This window comes from Phodopus roborovskii, unplaced genomic scaffold (assembly GCF_943737965.1).
Source record: "Phodopus roborovskii unplaced genomic scaffold, PHOROB, whole genome shotgun sequence".
NCBI classification, from domain to species: domain Eukaryota; kingdom Metazoa; phylum Chordata; class Mammalia; order Rodentia; family Cricetidae; genus Phodopus; species Phodopus roborovskii.
In genome coordinates this window covers 1,974,706-1,996,436 of record NW_026125545.1, presented here as the reverse complement: position 1 = coordinate 1,996,436, position 21,731 = coordinate 1,974,706, and the positions used below count along the sequence as shown (strand labels likewise).

General features: G+C 40.5%; 1 protein-coding gene across 1 annotated transcript; it reads right to left on the bottom strand.

Moving 5' to 3' along the window:
- Positions 1 to 1,183: 1,183 nt before the first annotated feature.
- Positions 1,184 to 21,513, bottom strand: Mapk1ip1l (mitogen-activated protein kinase 1 interacting protein 1 like). Its single transcript, XM_051177086.1, has 4 exons — positions 21,376 to 21,513; positions 11,758 to 11,779; positions 9,840 to 10,532; positions 1,184 to 2,862 (listed from the first exon to the last, which is right to left on the bottom strand). Exons 2-4 carry the CDS (start codon positions 11,773 to 11,775, stop codon positions 2,854 to 2,856), a joined length of 720 nt encoding a protein of 239 aa, XP_051033043.1. The 5' UTR covers positions 11,776 to 11,779; positions 21,376 to 21,513; the 3' UTR covers positions 1,184 to 2,853.
- Between the last annotated feature and the right edge of the window lie 218 nt (positions 21,514 to 21,731).

Below are 21,731 nucleotides of genomic sequence, written 5' to 3'. Positions count from 1 at the left end.
ATTGGTGACAGACACCTTGAATCAAGACACTTGGGAGGCAGAGGCAGGTGGATCTCTGTGAGTCCGAGGCCAGCAGGTCTACAGAGCTAGTTCTCGGGCAGGTTCCAAAGCAATACAGAGAAACCCTGTCTTGAAAAAACAAATAACAAAACAAAAAGAAAGAAAAAAAGAAAAAAATGAGGTATCCTCTTAACAGAAACTGAACAGATCTCTAATCTACACCAAGTTTCAAAAGCTCTGTGTGTATGTGTGTGTGTAAAAAGACAGTGTTAGCTTGTCAGGTGCATCATGAGAAAATTGTGTTCTTTTTTCTGTTTTTTTTTTTTTTTTTTTTTTTTTTTTTGTAGACAGGGTTTCTCCATGTATCTTTAGAATCTGTCCTAGAATTGCTTTGTAGGTCAGGTTGGCCTCGAACACCAAGATTCACCTGCCTCTGCCTCTCATTAAAGGCAAGCGCTAACATTGCCCTGCAAAGATTTTGTTTGTTATTTATTTATTATGTATACAATGTTCTGTCTGCCTGCCAGAAGAGGGCACAAAATCTCACTGTAGATGGTTGTGAGCCACCATGAGGTTGCTGGGAATTGAACTCATGACTTCAGGAAGAGCAGCCAATATTCTCAACCTGAGTCACCTTTCCAGCCCATAAGAAAAATGTTTTCTGGAACATTCTGTTGCCTGCCCTATTATCCTGTAATGACAGTAAGATGAACAAAGGAGGGAATTCTTGGATAAAGAAGTGTACACTGTAAAACCTATGATTTTGACAGCCCTAGCTGTCCTGGAACTTGATCTGTAAACCAGGCTGGCCTCCGATTCACAAGGATCCACTTGCCTGTGCCTTCCAAGTGCAGAAACACTATTGTTGCATATACCTCAACTGTTTTTGCCTTATTTAAAATTTTTATCAGCCCATGTCAACAAATTGTGTAATTTGGACCAAGCACTTATTTACAAGCTGTTTTTTTTTAGTAGATCAGTCTTGGCCCAGCGAGGCTTGTTCTGAAAATAGTATTATTCTTTTCTTAGGTTAAAATAGAAAACTCTGGATTCTCTTCCTCATTAGGCTACTTTTTATTTATTTTTGCTTTTCTTGATTGCATCTTGAACCCAGAAATACTCTATTCTGAGGACAATAGGCGAAATGTTCTGTGAAAAAAATAACAGAAAATTCTGCTTTCCCTTTGATTTCCACTCTTACATTAAATAATTAACAATAAATCCAATAACTCCCAATTATCAATTGAAAGGCCAAAAACAAGGTTTTAAATGAAGTGCCATCCACAGCACACCATGCAGGATGAGCCATTATATTCTACTAACAATCTCCACCCCCAACAACAAAACACTGGCTGATGAACTTGGCGGCTTATCATCATTGGCTTAAAATCACATAAGCAGGCAGGGCAGTGACGGTATGTTCCAGCCCAGATGCTCAGACTGGCAGGGTGGGCTCCAGACCCAAGAAGCCCCAGAAGAAGAATCAGCAATCTTTTTGTGGTTACTAAGCTTAATTCAATCATCATATCCAGTTCTGCCAAAATAACTAAGTGTTCCTTTCAAAATCACATTATACTCTAAAGACAGGTTTCTTGCTCTGCCAGTGCTGTAGAAAAATGTTGGCACCAAATGTACTTAACAAAGTTTTAAGGCTTAATGCAGGAGGTATCTTTGTGAATCAATGCCTGAACCCACCTGGTAGGAAGGAAGATCAGTGACATTTTTGGGTCAGGAGTCACTGCTATGGCATCCTTGGCACACCCCGCACCTGGTCTATTGAGGACCACGGCTTTGCCAACCAAAGAGTTTTCTCCTTCAGTTGTCCGGTATACTGAGGCCAAGAAACATATATTACATGTGTGTAATCCTGCCATAACTCAAATAGGTTGTGGTTCAAGTCATTATGAGAATGTCATTTCAAATTTAGAGCATTCTTCCCATAAAAAAAAAAAAAAGGTCATTAAATGCTTATTTAGTCCAGCCAGTAACTTAACTTATAACTTAACAATATTAGAAACGAACTACCTTGTGTAACTGTGAATTCCCAGTTGGATTGTCAAGCAGGAATATGACATCCCTGTGTTGGTCCTGCTGTAGGCCAGAGAGGAAATTTCCCAGCACCCCCTGCTGGCTTAAGACCGCTGGGTGGACTACGAGATTTGCAATAGTGACCTCCCAGCAGCAGAGGCCTTCCTCATTCTCTCCATCTTTCTATCTCTTCCTGAGGCTGGGCTCAGAGCATGGGCAGTCTAATTTTTATCGAAGTGCATTTGGCACTGAAATTTTGCTAGAGCTCTGTCAAAGCAACAAACATTATCTTATAGGTACATTATCTTATTTTGGCAGAACAGGGTATAATGTTGAATTAACCCTAGTAAACACACACACCATACATTTGTGTAGCTAAAATATAACAAGAGGCCCTGGTTTGTGTAGGTAGAGGACCTCAAAATGTTGAGTCATGTTTTAATTTCACAATTGTTTTCAGTTATACGGGGGTGACTATAAAAAAATACTTGAATTACTTTGCCAAGTAAGTTACAGGTTCTAACAATAATCCACGTAGTCTTAGATTCTGAGGGTATAGCTATACTTTAAACAATTATTATCAAAAGCTATGCAATGTACACAACCACATTAACCACATTGGTTTGCTCTTACATTTTATCTGATTGTACCCACATGATGGTCTACATATCCAAACACATGAAGCAGGAACTCTCTGAGGTACAAAAGTTGTTCTTTCATGAATGTCCTTTACCAATAGCGAAACCAGCCATTTGTATATATGCCTTCATGTGCATGTACATGTACTTCAAAAAGAAATGCGCCATCTCTTCGTCCACTGTCAACTTAATGGTACTGCAACAGAAAGAAAGGGGAAAAAAAATCAACTTCTATAATTGTGTGTCTCTGTGAACACAACAACCAGCAGAACAAAACTGTTGGAATAGTCCAAGAACAGTCCTGTGAGATTCCCCAATGCTTGTGGGAAAGCGACAAGAAACCAAGCCCCCAGTTTCTTCAATAACATGGAATTGGTCCTGGATTATGTTTCTGGGTCTCTCCCAAGCACATCGATATAAGTGAGTTTATTTCTGGAATCTGACTGATGTCTCTATTATATACCCATAGAAAAATGGTCCTCCAAATGGCCTGCCATGGAGGTAAATTCAAACCCTACAGGGTTCAGACTTATGAGCTCCAACAAGATTAAATAAGGTGGTACAAAATTAAAATGTGTTAGTATAGAAGGCATAATTTGTCCTACAGTCACAGTCTTGTTATTAATGCTAATCTTATCAAATTTACCATTATCAAGTTGGGCACTCCTTAGCCCAATGTTTTCCTTTATGGTATTTAGGACATAAGACAGGAGCTCCTGGATTCTCAGCATTCCTTTGTTATAAGAGCAATTTACATTGTTTCTCCAGAACAGGAACATCACTACTTACTATACACTAATGCTAACAGACTGCATGTATACTATTATATCCCACTTATACCAGTGGGACAAATTGTGTAGGAATGTCCTATTTGTGCTCCCTTATACTGTTATATAGCTGGAATGCATCCCAGAGGTAAATATCAATGAATTATGGCAAATATATGTTCCTCACTTTGCTCTTATGCCTAAGATGTGGTACCTGCCCATCTGCATTGATAATCTACATTCCTTTGGGTTGTACCTCAACCTTCAGAGAATGTTTCTCTAAGAGTATTTGCTTCTCTTATAGAAACTTTTACTATTAGGGAGTGCCTACTAAACTGACAATGGACCAGCCAACAACAGTAAAAAACTCAACTTAAAGAAAGAATGAATATTAATCATATTACAGGCATTTTTTTTTTCATCCTCAAGGCCAGGGTATAATTTAAAGAGAACACAGAACACTAAAACAATTATTAAAAAAACAAACAGGAGGCGCTCCAAAGTATAGTCTTACACTTTGCTTATTTACTTTTAATTTTAAAACTTAGTCTCAAGGTGGTATGTTTAGAAGAGTTCAAAAACATTTCTTTACAGAACATTCTGAACTGCCTTTAAATGGGCCTGCAAGACTTAAACAATGAGACTTGGAAGCCTGGTTGGCCGAAAAAGTAATCGGGAATGGGTATGAGTCTATCATGGCAGATGGAGCCATCGAAATATTATGAAATCCTCTGGCTCCTGCTGTCTGGCCAATACATCAGAAGTCAAATGTCCACCTGGGGTCAAGTTAAGGCCCTGTGCACCATGGAAGAGGTTATTCTACAAAATACACAGAGCCCCTCATCACCTGAGACTCTCTTTCTGAAGATGCTAGCTGTTATGATCTGAGCATCTGTAGTGAGTGCCTCTGTATTGGCTTTACTTTCTCTTTCACCTTTGCTTTAACTTGTAGAGACCACCCCATGTTATCTTTATTAACTCTGTGTTTGTGCCCAGACCATGAGACTGTAAGACTCCTTCATTTATCTGTCGGAGCTGCATTTATTTTTTCCTAGGGATTTAAGTCACTTTCTATTTGCATAGGACATCACAACATTTATATTCCTATTAAAGTTTTGTAAGGCAAAAAGACTACTAATTATGAGTCTCTTTCCAAGGAGTTCACTAGATTTTTCTGACAATATAAAGTAAACAATAGTACCGGACAGTTAGATCTCTGTTCTTGGTGGCAGAGTATTACATGTTATGTTTTTCACTGTTTTAATATTATTATATTTATAATTTCCTTGCTTATAGGGTACTCAAGTACCAAACGACAGACTTATCTACAACATCTCAAAGCAAGAGCACTCTGGATATCTTGCATCCTTGTGACCTCAGTTTCTTCAAAAACACAGAACTGTAGTGGACAGGAGTGAATTTACTTCAGCTGTTGTTAATTTTATGTCTCTATGGAAAAACATGTCTTTGCCAAATGCTGCTCACCTACATGTGGCTGTCTGCCACATGCAGATTGCCTACCACATTGCAGTTTACCAGTCACATGTGACAAGTAGCAATCTGCAGGAGGGAAGGCAGCTCAGTTTAACCAGACTCAGTAGCTGGTTCAAATTATTCAGAGTCTGACCCTGCATAATTTATTTTAGGCATCTTTCAGTACAGTGCAATTTGTTGAAAAATTTCCTGTGATAAATAACTCAATCCCATATACACAATGACGCTTAAGACAGGAATACATAGAAACACTTTGTAAAGTACAGATGACACCTTACATAAAGATGGATCTGTATATTGACAGGTTCACAGTAAGGATCTGGGGGTAGATCCAGTGTGGTCTTGACCACACAAATAGTGCAAAGGTCCCCAGGCTTATTAACCACATCTGCTTCCAGTTTTCTGGGCAGAAAACAGGTTATACATCTCCTCCTTAGAAGAGACAACCCTGCGTGTTTAACATGCCTGGTTCCCCTAGAGCTCCCATATCTCCCTCTTTTTTATTTTGAAAAGAGAACATTGTGGCCAAGGTTGAATGCACTGCCTGTGTGGCTAGCATAACAGAATCATAAAAATAGCTGATAGAGCTATCTTAAAGGTTAAAGCTATCTTAACTATGATGGCCATTCAAAGGTTACCAGTGAGAATGCGTCTCTTTACACAAACCATTAATTTGACCATCGATAGTATGAGGAAATTCTGACACATTAAAGCAACACATACCAGAAAATCATTGACAATTATGGTTATGTTTGAGCAACAAATAATCCATAGCAGCTCTATTTTGTTAAACCATGGTTCGCCCACCTCTAATTAATTTATGCTAATATAGTTGGTGTAATATTAGCAATTTTACTAATCATACAGGCCATCTTTGAGAGCTCTCCTTGTATTACAGTAATCATTTCTGGAAATGGCAGTAAAAAAAAAGAAAGCTATATAGTTGTAATCACTACAGAACGCAATAGATGGAAAGAATCATCACAATTTTCAGAAGAGCTCTCTATTCTACTGATCAACTGCAAAGATTTACTGAACAAAATGGAAGTAATGTAGCATATCCCACATAAACCTTTACAACCCATAGGAAGGGCATTGTAAGTAGCATTTTTGTTATTAAAAAAGCAGTTGTTTACAAGAGGGAAGAATATGATTAGACATGAAATTGCAATAAGCAGGGATAAAAGTACATTTAAAGCAGAAACAATGTGAGAATAAAACAAGAAAACCCAAAAAACAAAAACAAACAAAACCCCACTGACAGGACCATCAGGAAAACCCTATGAATATTGGCATGGGTAGAGTCTATTTCGGACCATTATTTGTGAATAATGCTTATGAGTAACACCTATGTCATATAATACCCTGGGATTAGATGGGTCTCCTCTGCACAAAGATTGGTCTTGTTGACTGATATGCACCAAAGGAGGCCACATGTTATTTTCTAAACCATTGGAAACAGATAACACCATTCTAGGTACAATAATATCAACTTTAGTAAGAAATACATCAGAAATTCCTTTTTAAAAATCATCATACAACTATAATTTCCACACTCAAGAGCTTTTTAAAGAGTACTTAGTTATGCTAAAATCTGTATTATTGTGGTTGGATTGAGCCATTAGATTAGTTCAATTAATATAGCCTCCATTCATTTGACTAAATATTTATACATTATCTTTTGTCCATACAACTGGTACCAAAGGACTAAAACAATACTTAAATGGCAAAACAACAGTACACTGTCTACTACAGGAATACCTTTATCTCCCCCAGTGAAAAGTCATTTGGGATCTGAAGGGTCATGCTGAGAATTAACATGTAATATAGTCATTAAATTTAACAACATCATTTTTGGGTCAGTTGTACTGTGTCCTTGTTGTTTCCCCAAGGTCTCAGCTTGATGAGTTAAATTCTTGATGTCTCCCCAAGTTACTGGCTTACTCTTCCTCTTGGGACGTCGCTTCCTGATAGGTTTGTTGTCTACCTTGAGAAGTTTCACTTGCCCAGTGGACTCTGGGGTGCTCTCTTGCTCTGATTCATCAGAATGGGAGTCACCTGGAACTTCATTCATTTTCTAGAAAGACACAAGCATAACCTTGTCCTGATGTTCCATGAACACTGGGTCCCTCCACTCATTAGCATCTAGAGCTTTCCATTTAACCTACACTGTAGGCTGTGACTCCTTTTGGGCAAAGTGCTTTTGGGTAGCAGAAGAAACAATATCCTTTAAAGTGAAAAAATTTAAAGTTAGCATAGCTAAATGTAGCATACTGTGAGGGGATTTAGGTGGGTGTCTACACCCCCCCTCTTTTAAAGTTTGCCATTTAAGTATCTGATGGTGTTGTTCCATAACAGTTTGACCCTGTATATTATAAGGCATTCCAGTAACATTATATTCCTCAAATTCCAAAATTCTTTAAAGTATTTGTTAATGTAAGAAGAATTATCCGTTCTTAGTTGCAATGGGAGTCCTAGAAAGGAAAAGGTATGTAATAAACAAAAAACAAACAAACAAACAAACAACTGTTTCACCCCTGTAAAGAGAAGCAACAATCATTTTAGAAAAAGTATCAATGTATTTTAAATGTCCAAATTCTGAGGTAAGAGTAATATCTGTCTGTTAAATGGCATTAGATTTCAGGGCTTGGGGAATCAATTCCTTAAGGAGATGACAGTGGGATGAAAGAACAGGATGATCTGTCTGCTTGCTCAAGAGGTAAAGGATTACACCTGCAAAGATTTTGTAATTTGATGAAAAAGTTTATGAGAGTTTTGAGTGACCTGGAAAGAAAGAATTATGAATGAGGAGGAAGACAGCATACTGGTTTAAGCATTGGTGTATGGCAAATTAGAATGAGCATGAATACAAGTTATAAAACAATGCTGAGTTTGTTGTCACATAGACATCGGAAGGGAGAGAAACAAATTTGAAGTAATATTAGCATGGACATGGGTTTAAGTTATGCAGTCTCTAAAAGAGAAATAATTTTAGTATAACATGCAGAATCAGTTAAAATATTCAATGGCTGATAAACACCTAATAAAAGATGATTATGGTAAGTTCAGACTCTTGAGCTGGGGAGGGTACAATCTTTTTTTTATGGAAGATGTAGAATTAGTGTATAAAACATACGCTCCTTGTCCTTTTGAAGAGTCATCTATAAAAGCATAAGTAGCAATCTCCACAGGATTTTTAGATGTAACTTTTGGTAATACCTATGGGGTGGGTATCTTCAAAACCTCTTAAAATTGGATCTTTAGATAATGGTTATCTATAGATCCTAAGTAATGCGCTAATGCTACCTGCCAATTTTTATCAGTACAGAACAAATAACCCGAATTTTATCTACTGGCACTAAAATCCTATAGGCTCTTTACCAGAAGTTATTTAATAAGTTCCCTAACAATCATCATTTAAGCCTAAAAATTGTCAAAATTTTTATAATACCATTACTTTATTGACACAGAATTCCAGTTGGTGATGAGGAAGAAAGGATTAAGTAATTGATAAGGAAGTAAGCAATTAATTCTGAGCTCCTACTTTAGTAGCAGCAGTATTTAATAAAATTGGCACCAGCTGCAGAGGGTCACTGGGAATAAGGAGCAATGATACATAGGAGGCAAGAGGTCAGAAGTAACATGACTTGTAACTGGTGTTGGTTCCAACTCTGGGAGTCTGACTGTAAGTATTTCATTTTAGGCACATTCATGTACAGCACAACTTCCTGAAAATTTTCCTGGTGATAGGTAACTCAACCCCGTGTGCACAATAAAGCTTAAGATATGACTACATTGAAACCGTTATGTACACATGACATAAAGATACAGATTGACAAGTTCATGGTAAGGGTATGTGGGAGGATCCAGCATGGTCCAGCCACTCAGATAGTGCAAAGGTCACCAGTTTAATGACCACATCTGCTCCCAGTTTTCTGGGCAGAAAACAGGTTATACATCTCCCCCTTAGAAGAGACAACCCTGTTTAACATGCCTGGTTCCCCTAGTGCTTACCTGTGAGCACAAGGACCTCTGTGCCTCCCACATAGAATTAGCATGGTATAGTTATTAACTCTTTGTGGGCCAGATTTTGCAAGGGGAAAAAAACAAAACAAACAAACAAAAAAAAACAAAAAACCAACTGGGGGAGTTTATAGCCAGATTGTATTAGTGAGATTCCAGGACACCTTACTAAGAAGGTTCCTCTTTACAGCTGAGATGTTTAATTACTCTACATAGAGATGTGCTTGCTTGTCTCATAGGTTAGGAGTTAACAGGTTGCTTTACAAGAATAGTGGCATAGTGCCAGGCTCAAAAAATACTGGGGAGGGGGGCTGGGGCCGGGCAGTGGTGGTGCATGCCTTTAAGCCTAGCACTTGGGAAGCAGAGGCTTGGCTATGGAGTGAGTTCCAGGATGGCCAGGGTTACACAGAAAAACCCTGTCTCCAAAAATCAACCATCCAACCAACCCACCTAGGGAGAACTGTGTGACATGGACAATGTCTACTATATACTCATTGCCCCATGTGCTCTCCATCAACACAGACAAGCTTTTTCTCAAGCTGCACTCTGGTGTGATGCAGCAAAAGGACACCAAGAATGGTAAAACAACCGCCACCGCCAACACCACAGCCCACGACATGCATCTTAGTCATCTAAGGGTGCTGAGGGGCACACAGCTTATTGTAGTGCATGTCTTTAAGGAGCTCTGAGATGTCTCCTTTCTATGTTCATAGCAGGAAGAATACTTCAGTACAGTGCTGCACCTGAGCCCGAAGTTCTCATATTTGACTCAACTTAGAGACCCACAACTATGTTAAGTATTAGTTCTTTCTCTAATGCCCCACCTAGGACAATCTTCCAGTGTGCCAGTGTGACTGACTACATGGTCAACAACAAGCCGAGCACTTACATGGGGGCCACCAGGCATTGGTGGAGCACCAGAAGGTCCTGAAGGCACTTGGTAAGGGTTATTCGGAGTAGGATGGGGTCCTGGTGTGGGATATGATCCTGCAGGGCCAGGATATGGTGCTGGTGGTCCCCAGGCTCCTGGTGGCACAGTGCCCCACGGAACAGGTGGTGCTCCTGACACTGGGGGAGGAACAGTGGGATATGGCCCTGGAGATCGATACGGCATATTAGGATGCTGACCCCCAATTCCTGGTGCCCAAGGTCCAGAAGACATGGATCCCCATGGACCTAAAGTACCAGCTGGATCTGTGGGTGCACCATATGGCCTAGGTAGCTCCGGAAGGGGCATATTTGGCGTAGCATATGGCCCTGTGGGGCCAGGGACTGGCACAGTAGGGGCTGGATAAGGACCACTAGGTGGCGGACATGATGGTCCAGAAGGAGGAAAGGGTGCTGGGGGTCCTGGTGGAGGTCCAGTTGGAGGCATAGAGGGATACATTCCTGTTGGTGCTGGTCCGAAAGGCACAGTGACGGGAGCTGCACCGCTTGGTGGGAGTCCAGATGGCATAGCAGGTGGAGCACTTGGGTTACTCCAAGGGTTGGAGCCTGGCCAGCCTGGAGCAGACTGGCCAGCTTTTGCATTGCTCACAGCAGACGGTTTGGCAGAGGACGGTTCAGGTAGCGCATCTGCCAACTGTAATACAAAATAGGTATGTCTTATCTGTCTTATCCAGGGGCACGTCAAAGCAAACATGATGATAATCTCATATACCTGGGATCACAAATCTCAATTGCACCTTCAAAGACTAAACTACTCATCAGAGTAGCTCTTCTTAAAAAAGAACTTGAGGTGTTATCTTGAACATTTAACTTCACAGTGCAAATTCTCCAAAGCTCAAATTTTCTAAATACAGCCAGTTCTACTGTGTTTCATTTCTGAGCAGTGTGAACACAATGCAGTATGGTGATTAACACAGGAACAGGATCTCTACCATCGACCTTTACTTTTTTAGTTTGAAAAACAGTTTCAGAGTTAAGTTCAGCATTCAATGAGGCAATTTATGTAATGCTGTAAATACAGTTTAAAAGAAAATACATTATTTTTTGAGACAAGGTTTCATGTAGCCCAGGCTAACCTTAAATTTAAGGAAAACAGCTTTATACTGTATGTGAATGTGTGCATGCTGGTGGGTTATTCTGTCAACTGAATGTAAGCTGGGGTCATCAGAGATGCTTCTATCAGACTTGCCTGTGGCAAACCTGTGTGTGAGGCACTTTCTTGGTCACTGTCCACCATGGGAGGAACCACACCTGGGAAAGTGGTCCTGGCAGATATAACTAAGGAAGCTGAATGTGACTCCAAAGGCAAGCCAGTGCTCCTCCATGGCCTAAGTTCTCAGTCCTGCCTCCAGGCTCCTGCCCCGGCTTCCCTTCACGATGCACTATAAGCTGTACGATGAGAACAAGCTTCTCCTTCCCAAGTTGCCTTTGCTCAGACTCATTATCACAGAAACATGAAAGCAAACTCATGCCTTCATGAATTTACATTCATAATGTGCATGCCTGGTGCTGGCAGAGGCCCAAGGGTGTTGGTCTCCTGGAACTGGAGTTACCATGACAATGTAATTATACCTATAAAAAATCTGGAAAAAAATAACTAAAAGTCTAAGCACATTATCTTTTTTAAGTTAAAAAGACTTATCTGCCCTACAGTTAGGACCATGTGGTTTTGTTTTATTTTAAGGTTTTCCACTATTTATAAGGAGACAGGGTCTCAATGGATAGCCCAGGCTTGCTTGAAATTCACAAGCTTCCTGCCACAACCTCTATACGGCTGAAATTACAAGTATACACCATCTTCCCTGGCAAGACCATTAAAAAAGAACAAAACAAAAAAACCTTAGCAAGTTTCAACTTACCGAAAATTCATCTGACATTTTCCTAAAAAAAAAGAAAATTTCAAAATTAGTATTTATATTTGTATACATTTTAGTATTTTTATATACATTTTATTTACATGGAATCTTTCTCATATATGTTTTCTTTTATATAGTGAAGAATTTCCACTGAAATTGAGATAACCATCCCAACTTCATTCTTGTATTATCCACCAGTGGGTTCTCCCTGCCCAGGCTAACCTCAATTCCTGGGTTCAAGCAATCCTGCATGGCCAAGAAACCCTGGTAACCTCTCTCATGGCTAAGTGTACTACTTTCCAGCTCAGCCTGACCCACTATTTACTTTACATTCTGATTTTTTTTTTTTTTTTTGGCAGCAGGGTAGGGTGTGTCTTACCTTACAACTAACTCTCAGGTCAAAGTCCATCACTGAGGGAAATCAGGCAGGAACTAAGTGTTATGAATTGAAGGAGAGGCCACAGACAAACACTAATTACTGGCTTACTCAACGTTTTTAACCTTTTATTTTTGAATTTATACTTAGATTATTTCCTCCTTCCCTTCCTCCAAACCCTTCCATATACTCCTTGCCATTTAAAACTCATGGCCTTTAAAAAAAAAAATCAACTATTGTTGCATATATGAATGTACATACAGATAGATCCTTAAATATAACCTGCTCAGTGTGAGCAACACTACTCATGCCGACCTTTGTGGCAGCATAGGGTCTTTTAGGCACTGGCATAGCACATGTCCACTCACCTCCCCTCAAGTCTAACTATGTATGACCAGAAAAGAGAAGTGGAATACAGTCAAACATGCAAGTGTACTTAATGTACCTAGTTAACCTATGCCAATCTATGCTGTGACCTCTAAACAAGCAAACAAAATACAAAAACAAAAGAAAAAAAGCTCTTGGTATTATTAAGACTTTATAACCTGCTTTAAGTCATGACAGATTAACAGTCTTTTAAAACTCAAGACCCTAATTATATTCACTCCCTGTGAATCTTCTGCCGTCACTGGACGGACCACTTGCATTACTGCACCAAACAACCACAGTGTTAGGCATGGAATCCAGGGGCACAAGTGCCCCAACCAATCTTTTTATAATTTTATTTTTTAGACACAGGATCTTGTGTATATCAGGCTGGCCTTGAACTTGATATTTAGCAGAGGGTGACCCTGAATTTCTGATCCCTCTGACATGATGTCTGGTTTATGCAGTGTCCCACCCCTTACCAATTTTCAAGTTGAAGTATAATCAACACTGGATAAACTACAAAGTGCAAGTGTTCACCTTAAGCTTTGGCTACTATAAACAAGATATGTTTCCATCAGCCTTGAACACTTCCATTCCTTCGGTCACCTGACCCCTGCTGTCACTTTTTAGTCTGCTTTTGCTGGTTGCCGACTCTGTATGACTAGAATAAGACAACAGGCATTCTTTCTTTTCCCTTGTTATTTGTATTTAACATATCACTCCACCTACACCACTTTGTTAGACGACAAGAACTTGCTGTTGTATGAGAAAAAAACTTTCTGTAAAGGCCATCAATTCTCTCAAATGGTATATCTTTATTAATCTGTCTCCACTTGGTTTTTTTGTTATGTAAATTAGCCCATCTATTGCAGGCTATGCAAGTCTCAAATGGTAGTGCATCTACTGGTCTTTTAGTTCCTTCAGTCTTCTGATGGAAGCCTTCACTGTGACCTTGGAAGAAGTAGGTCCAGGCCCCGATAGTCACTGTTTTCATGCAGGAACCACACACAGTGTCAGATGCCAGTGTCTCCCTCTTCATCATGGTCTCACCACAGAAGGAGCAAGCGTAGTTGGTGTGCTGGCTAATTTCAATTTTCTTCAACATTTTCCAGGAGGCACCACAGCAGGTCCCATATTTCCTGACAATCCTAACCTTGGTGTGTTAGCCATGTAACTAAAACCTATGCCCAAGCCAGGAGCACTGTCTCTACTTGTGATGTCTCAATTTTATAATCAACAAAGACAGCCACCACTTTGAGTATGTTTGTGGTTTGATGTGTTTACTATTTCTCAATTCTTCTATGTAGTAATTAATAAATAGCCCAGTTCTTCTCAATTATCAGGATAAGTACCCCTAAAACACTTGGGCTGCCACTGCCAATAGTATTTACTGAATCCTTACTGTGAACAGGGATGTTCAAATTTTATCATTACCCCAGCTTACAGGTCAAGTTGCTTAAGCAATGAGGCAGCTCGATTCCAGCTAACCAGACACTAGATGCAATTATTCTCACAGGTATAGAGGACTCCTGACCTGCTTGTAGCTTCACATTCAACTAGGATGCCTTTACATTTTAAGCAGACACTTGTGCTAGCTACCTTGTGGTTTCTTCAGATGTTCCTGAATTTCATAGTTAATTTTTCCAGGATCTTTTTTGGTGGTGTAGATAAAATAAAACACCTGATATTTTGGTTGAGAAATGTCTTAAAAGTTTATGGACAAATCTGGGTGATGGTTAGGCATATGCTGATATTTATTTTCCTTTTGACACAGGCTGGAACTGAATTCAAGTTCAAGCAGTCCTGTCCTGGCACTTCTGAGCTGGGACCTGCATGTGCCACCACACCCACCTTAGTGTATACCTTCCTTTTCAGGCTTCTAGCTCCTTTTCTTATGGACATAAATAGGCTCCTTGAGCCATATTCTCTAAGTGGTTACCCATATCTGAGTAGAGTATTACTTTTGCAAGTTATATTAGATTTCTTTATTCTCTAAAAGTTTTTCATTTGATTCAATACAGTTTCCAGGCAACAGTTTTGTTGTATTTCCCTAGTACCAATGGCTCCTTTCTCTTTTGCATCAAATAGTACTCAAATAATAAAAAGTTAAAAGGTGATGGTGGTACATGGGTCTTGTTTTTAACACCCCTGAAAATGCTTTTGATGTTTAAGCATGATTATTGCTTTTAGTTTGAGATTTGGGAACAAAAACAAACAAAACAAAAACATTTCTTATGAAATACACACTAAAGAAGTTGTTTTTGTTTAGACTGTGTTGGATCCCAGTCTGACAGCTGCGAAACCAGCATAGGACCAAACCAGACCCCTTTAACATAGCTGTCAGCTAGGAGGCCTGGGCAGTCTATGGAGCCTCTGGCAGTGGAACCAGGAGGTATCCCTAGTTTTGATGATTCCTCATTCCTCAAGGGAGGATGGGAGGGAGACACAACTGGGATTGACTGATATGTGAAATAAGATTGTTTCTAGTTTAAATATGTATTAAAAAAAAAAAGATGCACAAGCTGGACATCAGGCGAAGCCTTCCCTGGCTTCTGTCCTGTTGTTCTTGCCTTCTTGTGTGAGCACCCCCACTCTAATCCTGTACTTGTTCTGGGCACCACCTGTCACTGTTCTAGCTGTCAGACTGGGGTCCATGAGCTCCCACTTGCCCAGGTCAGCTAATTCTGTGGGGTTTCCCAGTGTGATCTTGACCCCTTTGCTCATCATTCCTCCCTCTCTGAAACTGGATACCAGAAATATGGCTCAGTGCTTAGCTGTGGATCTCTGCTTCTGCTTCCACCAGCTACCACATAAAGGCTCTAGGATGGCTTTTATGGTATCCTCTCCACTATTGCTTAGATTCTTAAGTGGGGTTATCCTTGTCCATCTCTGGACATTTCTCTAGTGCCAGATTTCTCTTTAAACCTATAATGGCTCCTTCTACTAATGTGTGTCTTTTCTTGAGCACCATTTTTTAAAGAAAGGAGGAGTACAAGCATTAACATCATAACTATTAGATTGCTTGCAAGTGTCCCTAATTTAGGTGAAGGAGTATAGGACATCGTCGAAAAAAAAAAAAAAAAAAAAAAAAAAAAACTGAATAAGGCATATAAATAGGGAGAAAGATCTCTGTTCAATTTTGGGTCACTTGGGTATTAATTCAGGCTGTTATCAAAATGATTAAGGAAGATAAGGAGAATATTAATCATGAGGAAGAGATGGGTAATCCCTTGAGTGAATATAAACCCAATGATCAAACCTTAAAATTGGCAAAAGGGACAAAAGAGCAGGAAAAATAGAAAGTAAAAATCGTGCCGTTTCTACTATGCTGTGATGATTCTCTCAGCATCCTTACCAGAGGCTCCTTTAGAACCGCTGCCTGAACAAGACCTGAAGGCTGGGGTAAGGAAACTGATAATCAATCTAATCTTATATTGCCTGCATTTCCTGATAAGGACTTAGGAGAGTCAATGAAAATGCTGAGTTAACAGCCTAGGCAAGCCAGGGCACAGCAGGGAAACAGAATTCATCAATGTCTCCCAAGCCCCCAATGGGGGAATGATTGGCATTTTCAATGCAATTTCAAAGATCAAAAAAAAAAAAAAAATTTTTTTTTAAGTTTTCCATTTTTTTTTTAACATTTTTATGTGTAATGATGTTTTAGCATGGGTATCAGGTCCCCTAAAATTGGAATGACAGGCAATTGTGAGCTGCCATGTGGGTACTGGGAATTGAACCCAGGACCTCTGGAAGAGTAGTCAATGCCCCTTAATCACTGAGCCATCTCTCTGGCCCCCAAATAAAAAATGTTTACATGCACTACCAATCTATTTAAAACTCCAGAAGGAGAGATGGCACTGGGCAAAAGAAGTACAGCTATTTGTATCCATACTAAAAGAAGCATTGTTGTTTAGTGTGGAACCTTCATCACTGCCTTTAGACTTAATTTCCCCCACTAACCTGTTTTCTACAGGTATTACAGCACATGAGGGAAAAACCTTTGGAATTGATTCATTTACACCACAAGGGCCATAAACTACTAGTGGTTTACCTTACTCTTCTTGCTCAATTAGTAAATCAGGAGGATCCGATGTCAACAATCACATGGATTGACCCTTGCTGTATTACATTATATACTACTCTTAACTAACAATCAGTTTTAAAGAGTGTTACAGAACTCTATGGATTTTAAAATTCCATTTCCAAATTACTATGAAAGGACATGAAGTCTAATTGGTAGGCTATGGGATTTTCTCATATGGAGTGAATTTGTAATTAAAAACATTGCCCAATCATCTCCCATTTCACAGACAGAAACTTATTTTATTGATGGCTATTTTGATTCATCTATTATGGTTAATTCATAAGTCCTTAAATATTGATTCTGCTCATGTTGTGGGATTATTTTCATCAATAGAAACTGTTCTAATTGTCTTCACATTGCTATGCTGACATTACTACAGGAACCCTGATATCTGGTTACAATCTACACACTCTTTATTACTCACACTCATGCACACTAACTCTCTGGTCTTATTGCAGAAGGAGATAGCAAGCTGTTCTATTTTTTTCTTTTCAGAAGAAAATTGGGAAGGGGATCCATTTGTCATTCCATACGGATCCACCGAAAAAATTATGCACTCTTCTTCGGATCCTCCAGCCCTGGGCCATCAATCCAATGGCAGTGGAGGGCGAGGTGAGAGTCACCAGAAAGAGCAAATCTCCCAGTAAAGGACAAAAAGAGGTATCAACCATATCAGAAGTCAAGTCTGCCCATCTGGGGCCAAGTTCAGGTCCTATGCACCAATGGAGAGTTACTTCACCAAAGACTGTTTATGAATACACCTTGAGACTATAATAGACTCATTCACTCATCTGAAGAACGGAGTGCATTTAACTTTTCCTTGGGATTTAAATCACTTCCTATTTGGAAGGGACATTATAACATGTTTTCTATTAAAAGGCAAATATGAGCTTATGTTCCACAAGATACCAGAATAAGTCTCTTTTAAGCTATTCTCTAGATTTTTCCTTATCAATGAAATGTAACAAACAGCACTGGACAGTTTGGATTACTGTTCGTGGAGGCAGAGTATTATACACAAGGCTTTCACTGTTCTAATATTAGCACAACTTGTTTGCTTTTGGGACACTCACGCACCAAATGACTATTAGACTTACCTACGTCTCAAAACAAAAAACACCCTGGATACCTTGCATTTAAAAAAATCAAAAGGGGAAAGACATCAGAACACAGTGCAAGAATGGAGTCATGTATGATTTCTGAGTGCTCATGATACAGACCCAAGAAACCAAGACAAGAATCTTGTGAACTCAGTTTATTCAAAAAACACAAAATTGTTCTTGGACTGTGCTTTTGGGATAGGACTGAGTTTACTTCAGATTATTCATTGCAACTGGCTACTTTTGTTTATGGACCTCTACGAACATATGTATTTCTGCATGCAGTGTGCCCTTATGATTATAAACTTTACTCATGTGGCTCCTTTTAAGCTTCCAGAGTATAAATTGTCAGATGCTCTGAATAAAGTGGGCTATTGCATGAGATTTTACTTCACCTCACTTATTGGTTCCATTCTCCCAGGTCCCACAACAAACTGATGTTGGCTATCAGTGATTAGGCTTGAGCCTTGTTGCTGAAGGTCACAAAACCACATAAACACACATCTGTACTAATGAAGTGGTTGCAAATATGAGAACATAAAAAAAAAAAAAGTTTAGGGCAGACCAATGGTGGTGCATACCTTTAATCTCAGGAGGCAGAGGCAGGCAGATCTCTGAGTTTGAGATTACCCGGGTCTACAGAGTGAGTTCCAGGATATCCAGGGAAACACAGAGAAACCTGGTATGTGTGTGTGTGTATGGGGAATCAAACCAAATAAGTAAACAAATAAGAACAAAAGCAAAGAATAAGTTTAGAACCAGGAGTATTTTTAACGTTGGGTGAGATGGAGGCCATGGCATTGAGGCAGCAAGGCTGGGAGCTTGAGGATAGCCTGTGCCACATACATATCTTAGGCTCAAAAAACAAACAAACAAACAAGTTTTGTACAATTAAAAGCTTTTACTTTAAAAACTCTCCATTAGGTCTGATTTAAAACATCAGACCTAATTCAAGAACAAGGCATAGGCAGATAGTGATATTCACTTTCCTCCCCTTTTTACACAGGGTCTCACTGTTCCCAGGCTGAAAAATACTTATTTCCTTAGGAGTAAAAACAAAAACCATATAATGGAAATGTCTTTTGGCAGTCTTAGAAGAGAAAAACAACACGCCAGTAGTTTCTATGGTCTTTTAGGCAATCATCCTCATCCAACGTTAAAGAAAGCTAAAAGCCACTGAGTTATTAGTGACAAATGGCCATCAAACTGTGACAGGAGACCAAACAGTGTAAGACTGCACCTAAACATGAACATCAATCCTGTCTGCCAAAAGCAAGTTTCTTAACATCTGTAAAAGCTGCGACTCCTTGATACTTCATTGACCAAGAAGCTAAATACACACACACACACACACACACACACACACACACACACCTCTCATACATATATAAATTCAGAGAAACCAAGGAAAACCAGGACTTTTGTGATTTTAGTGTGGACAAGCAAGACAGAATATATAATACTGAACGAAGATTCTGAATTAGAATCTACATTAGCTTTTAGTACTGGCTAATTTATCAGATTATATTCAGTTTTACAGCTGAGTAATTAAAAAAGCATGGGCTGTTCTTAACACTTCAAAATTCCTTGTAGTGTCTTTTATAAGTTATTCATAATTATTGGAAACCAAATGAGAGGTGTGTGGTGTGTCTGCAGTCTGGAATAAAAGTAAGGGGCTATTAATGTTCACAGCAGGCTCCAGGGTGAGAACAGTTTGTATATATCTGTGAGGGAAGATAGACAATCCATGGGAAAGCAGAAGCCGTTCAGATTGGCTGGAATACACAAAGAAAGCAGAGGCCTTTAGACAAGGATCCTAATACTTTAGCTTTATAGCTTGAAGTCAACTTCAGTGTCTTCAAGTATTTAGAACTGGGGCCAGTAATGAGAAATGGGAACGAAACAGGCTCCTTCTGACCAAGTAACTAAAGCAGTGCTTGGAAAACATCTGGTAAGCAACAATTCAATTCTCTCCTTCCCGATAAAACAAAACAAAACAACAGAGCGCATGGGTTTTTGTTCACTTGGATGCAGGTTCCTAAGGAAGTCAGAGGTGAATTCCCTGTAGCTGGAGTTACAGGGAGTTGTGAGTTGTCTCATGAAGAATGCTGGGAACAGAACTTCAGTCCTCTCCAAAAACAGTGCATGCTTTTAACCCTGACCCATCTCCCTCCCTCTTCAGCCCAAGCTTCCCTCTTTCTCTCTCTCTCTCTCTCTCTCTCTCTCTCTCACACACACACACACACACACACACACACACACACACAGGTAAAGGGGTAGACTGCCTGCCTGGCCTCTGGTCAAATCCAGTTCACTGAGTGTCATAAACCAGAATAAGTGGTTATTTTCCAGAAAGTGGTGAGGCTTACATAAATCTGTAAATAAATCTCTTAAGTCACTGCTTGGCACAGAGCAAAAACTGAACAAACGTTAGCTTTTACACTGTTATAATTTGACCACAAACCTTTGTCTATTTTCAAACCAGAAAGCTTAGAAAATGCAATCTCTGAGGTATGGCACAAAGCTTACTTGGTGGCAAAAGCTGACCTAAACTATTTATCCATTTCATTATAGTCTGAATATTTACAACTGCTGCATTTTGAGGACTGAATTTTGGGCCTCCCAGGAGGCCAGGCCAGCGCTCAAATACTGAACTACAGGCCTAGCCTGAACAAATATTAATACTGGACTAATGGCCCTCAAGTCTAGGGGTGCTACCTCGCCTCTGAAACAAGTATTTATAAATTATAAAATGTGAAAACTGTTGAATTCCTAAGCACACTGGCCTCAAGACTCAACCCCAGTTAAGAGAGTGAAGATGGACATCGGGATTCCTTCTGAATTCAAAAGAACATTACAACTTCGGCGACTGCATTAAAGTCTCTGAAGCAAATTATTTTTTACAGAGTGGCTCCTACACATCATGAGTAGGAAAACTACTCTCCCTACCCAAGGAACACCATTAAACAAAGGCTTTCGAAGGCGACCCCGGTAATGAGGGTTTGGCTTCAAGACAGGTCTTTACCACACCGGGGGTACACGTGTGTAATAAAACTACGGTGGGGTCTAGTTTGATTCAACATTAGTTTTAGTGAAAATATTACTTTCGGTTTGCAAGGCAGAGAGGAAAATGATTCAAGCGTTGAATCTGCGCCTAAATCTTCCAAGAGAACGTTACTCAGCCCTTGGCACATTCTGTCCCGGGTAGTCATTTAACGAATGGGTAATTACGAACAGCAAGAACCTTGTCACACAGAATCTTCAGGCGCCAGACCTTCTTGCAAAGGAGGATTCAGGTCTCCTCCACTACTGTTTTTATTAGAAATCAGTGGCTGGGGTACGAATGGTGGGGCATGGGGCAAACAAGGGGTGCTAGACAAGATGCCCTTTAGGGCCATGCGAACAAAGGGAATCCAGGATCAACCGGAGCGAACCAGCCACCAGCGGGTCGTGCCGGCGGGAGTGTGGGGGAGGGTCGCTCGCTCCCGCCCTACCCCCGAGTCTGGCATGCCGTGGTCGGTCGTCCGGGAACTCCACAGGGCTACATTAGACCCCTCGGTCGCCTGGTCCCCGGAGGATCCTCCAGAGCTGCCGAAGGCTCAGAACCGCTAGGCCCCCGGGTACCCCGCATCTTCGCGCCGCCACCCGCAAGCCCGGCGCCTCATCCCCCGCGGGCGCCAAAGCGGACTCACCCGGCAGGATACGAGCCCTAGGCGCGGCACAGTGGCGACGATGAATTAAGAGAACGAGCAATGGAGAACCGGCCGGAGGCCTGACGGACCAAGGCAGCAGCAACACGGCTCCTCCTGGCACCGGAAAGGGAAGCGTGGAGGCCGGCCTGGCTGCCCGCTACTTCCGCCCGCCCCGCCCAGCCGCCCAGCCGTCCTGCGCCCCTAGCCGGCCGCCCACGACATTGCAGGCAACGCTGCGTGGCTCACGGAGCTTGGAGTGTTTTTTTCTGGGTAAAGCGCGGGAAAGCGTCACATTTCCTGAGTTCAAAAGCCCCGCAGGAAAATCTCTTGACCTGTCCGTAATGCTAAAGGCAAGC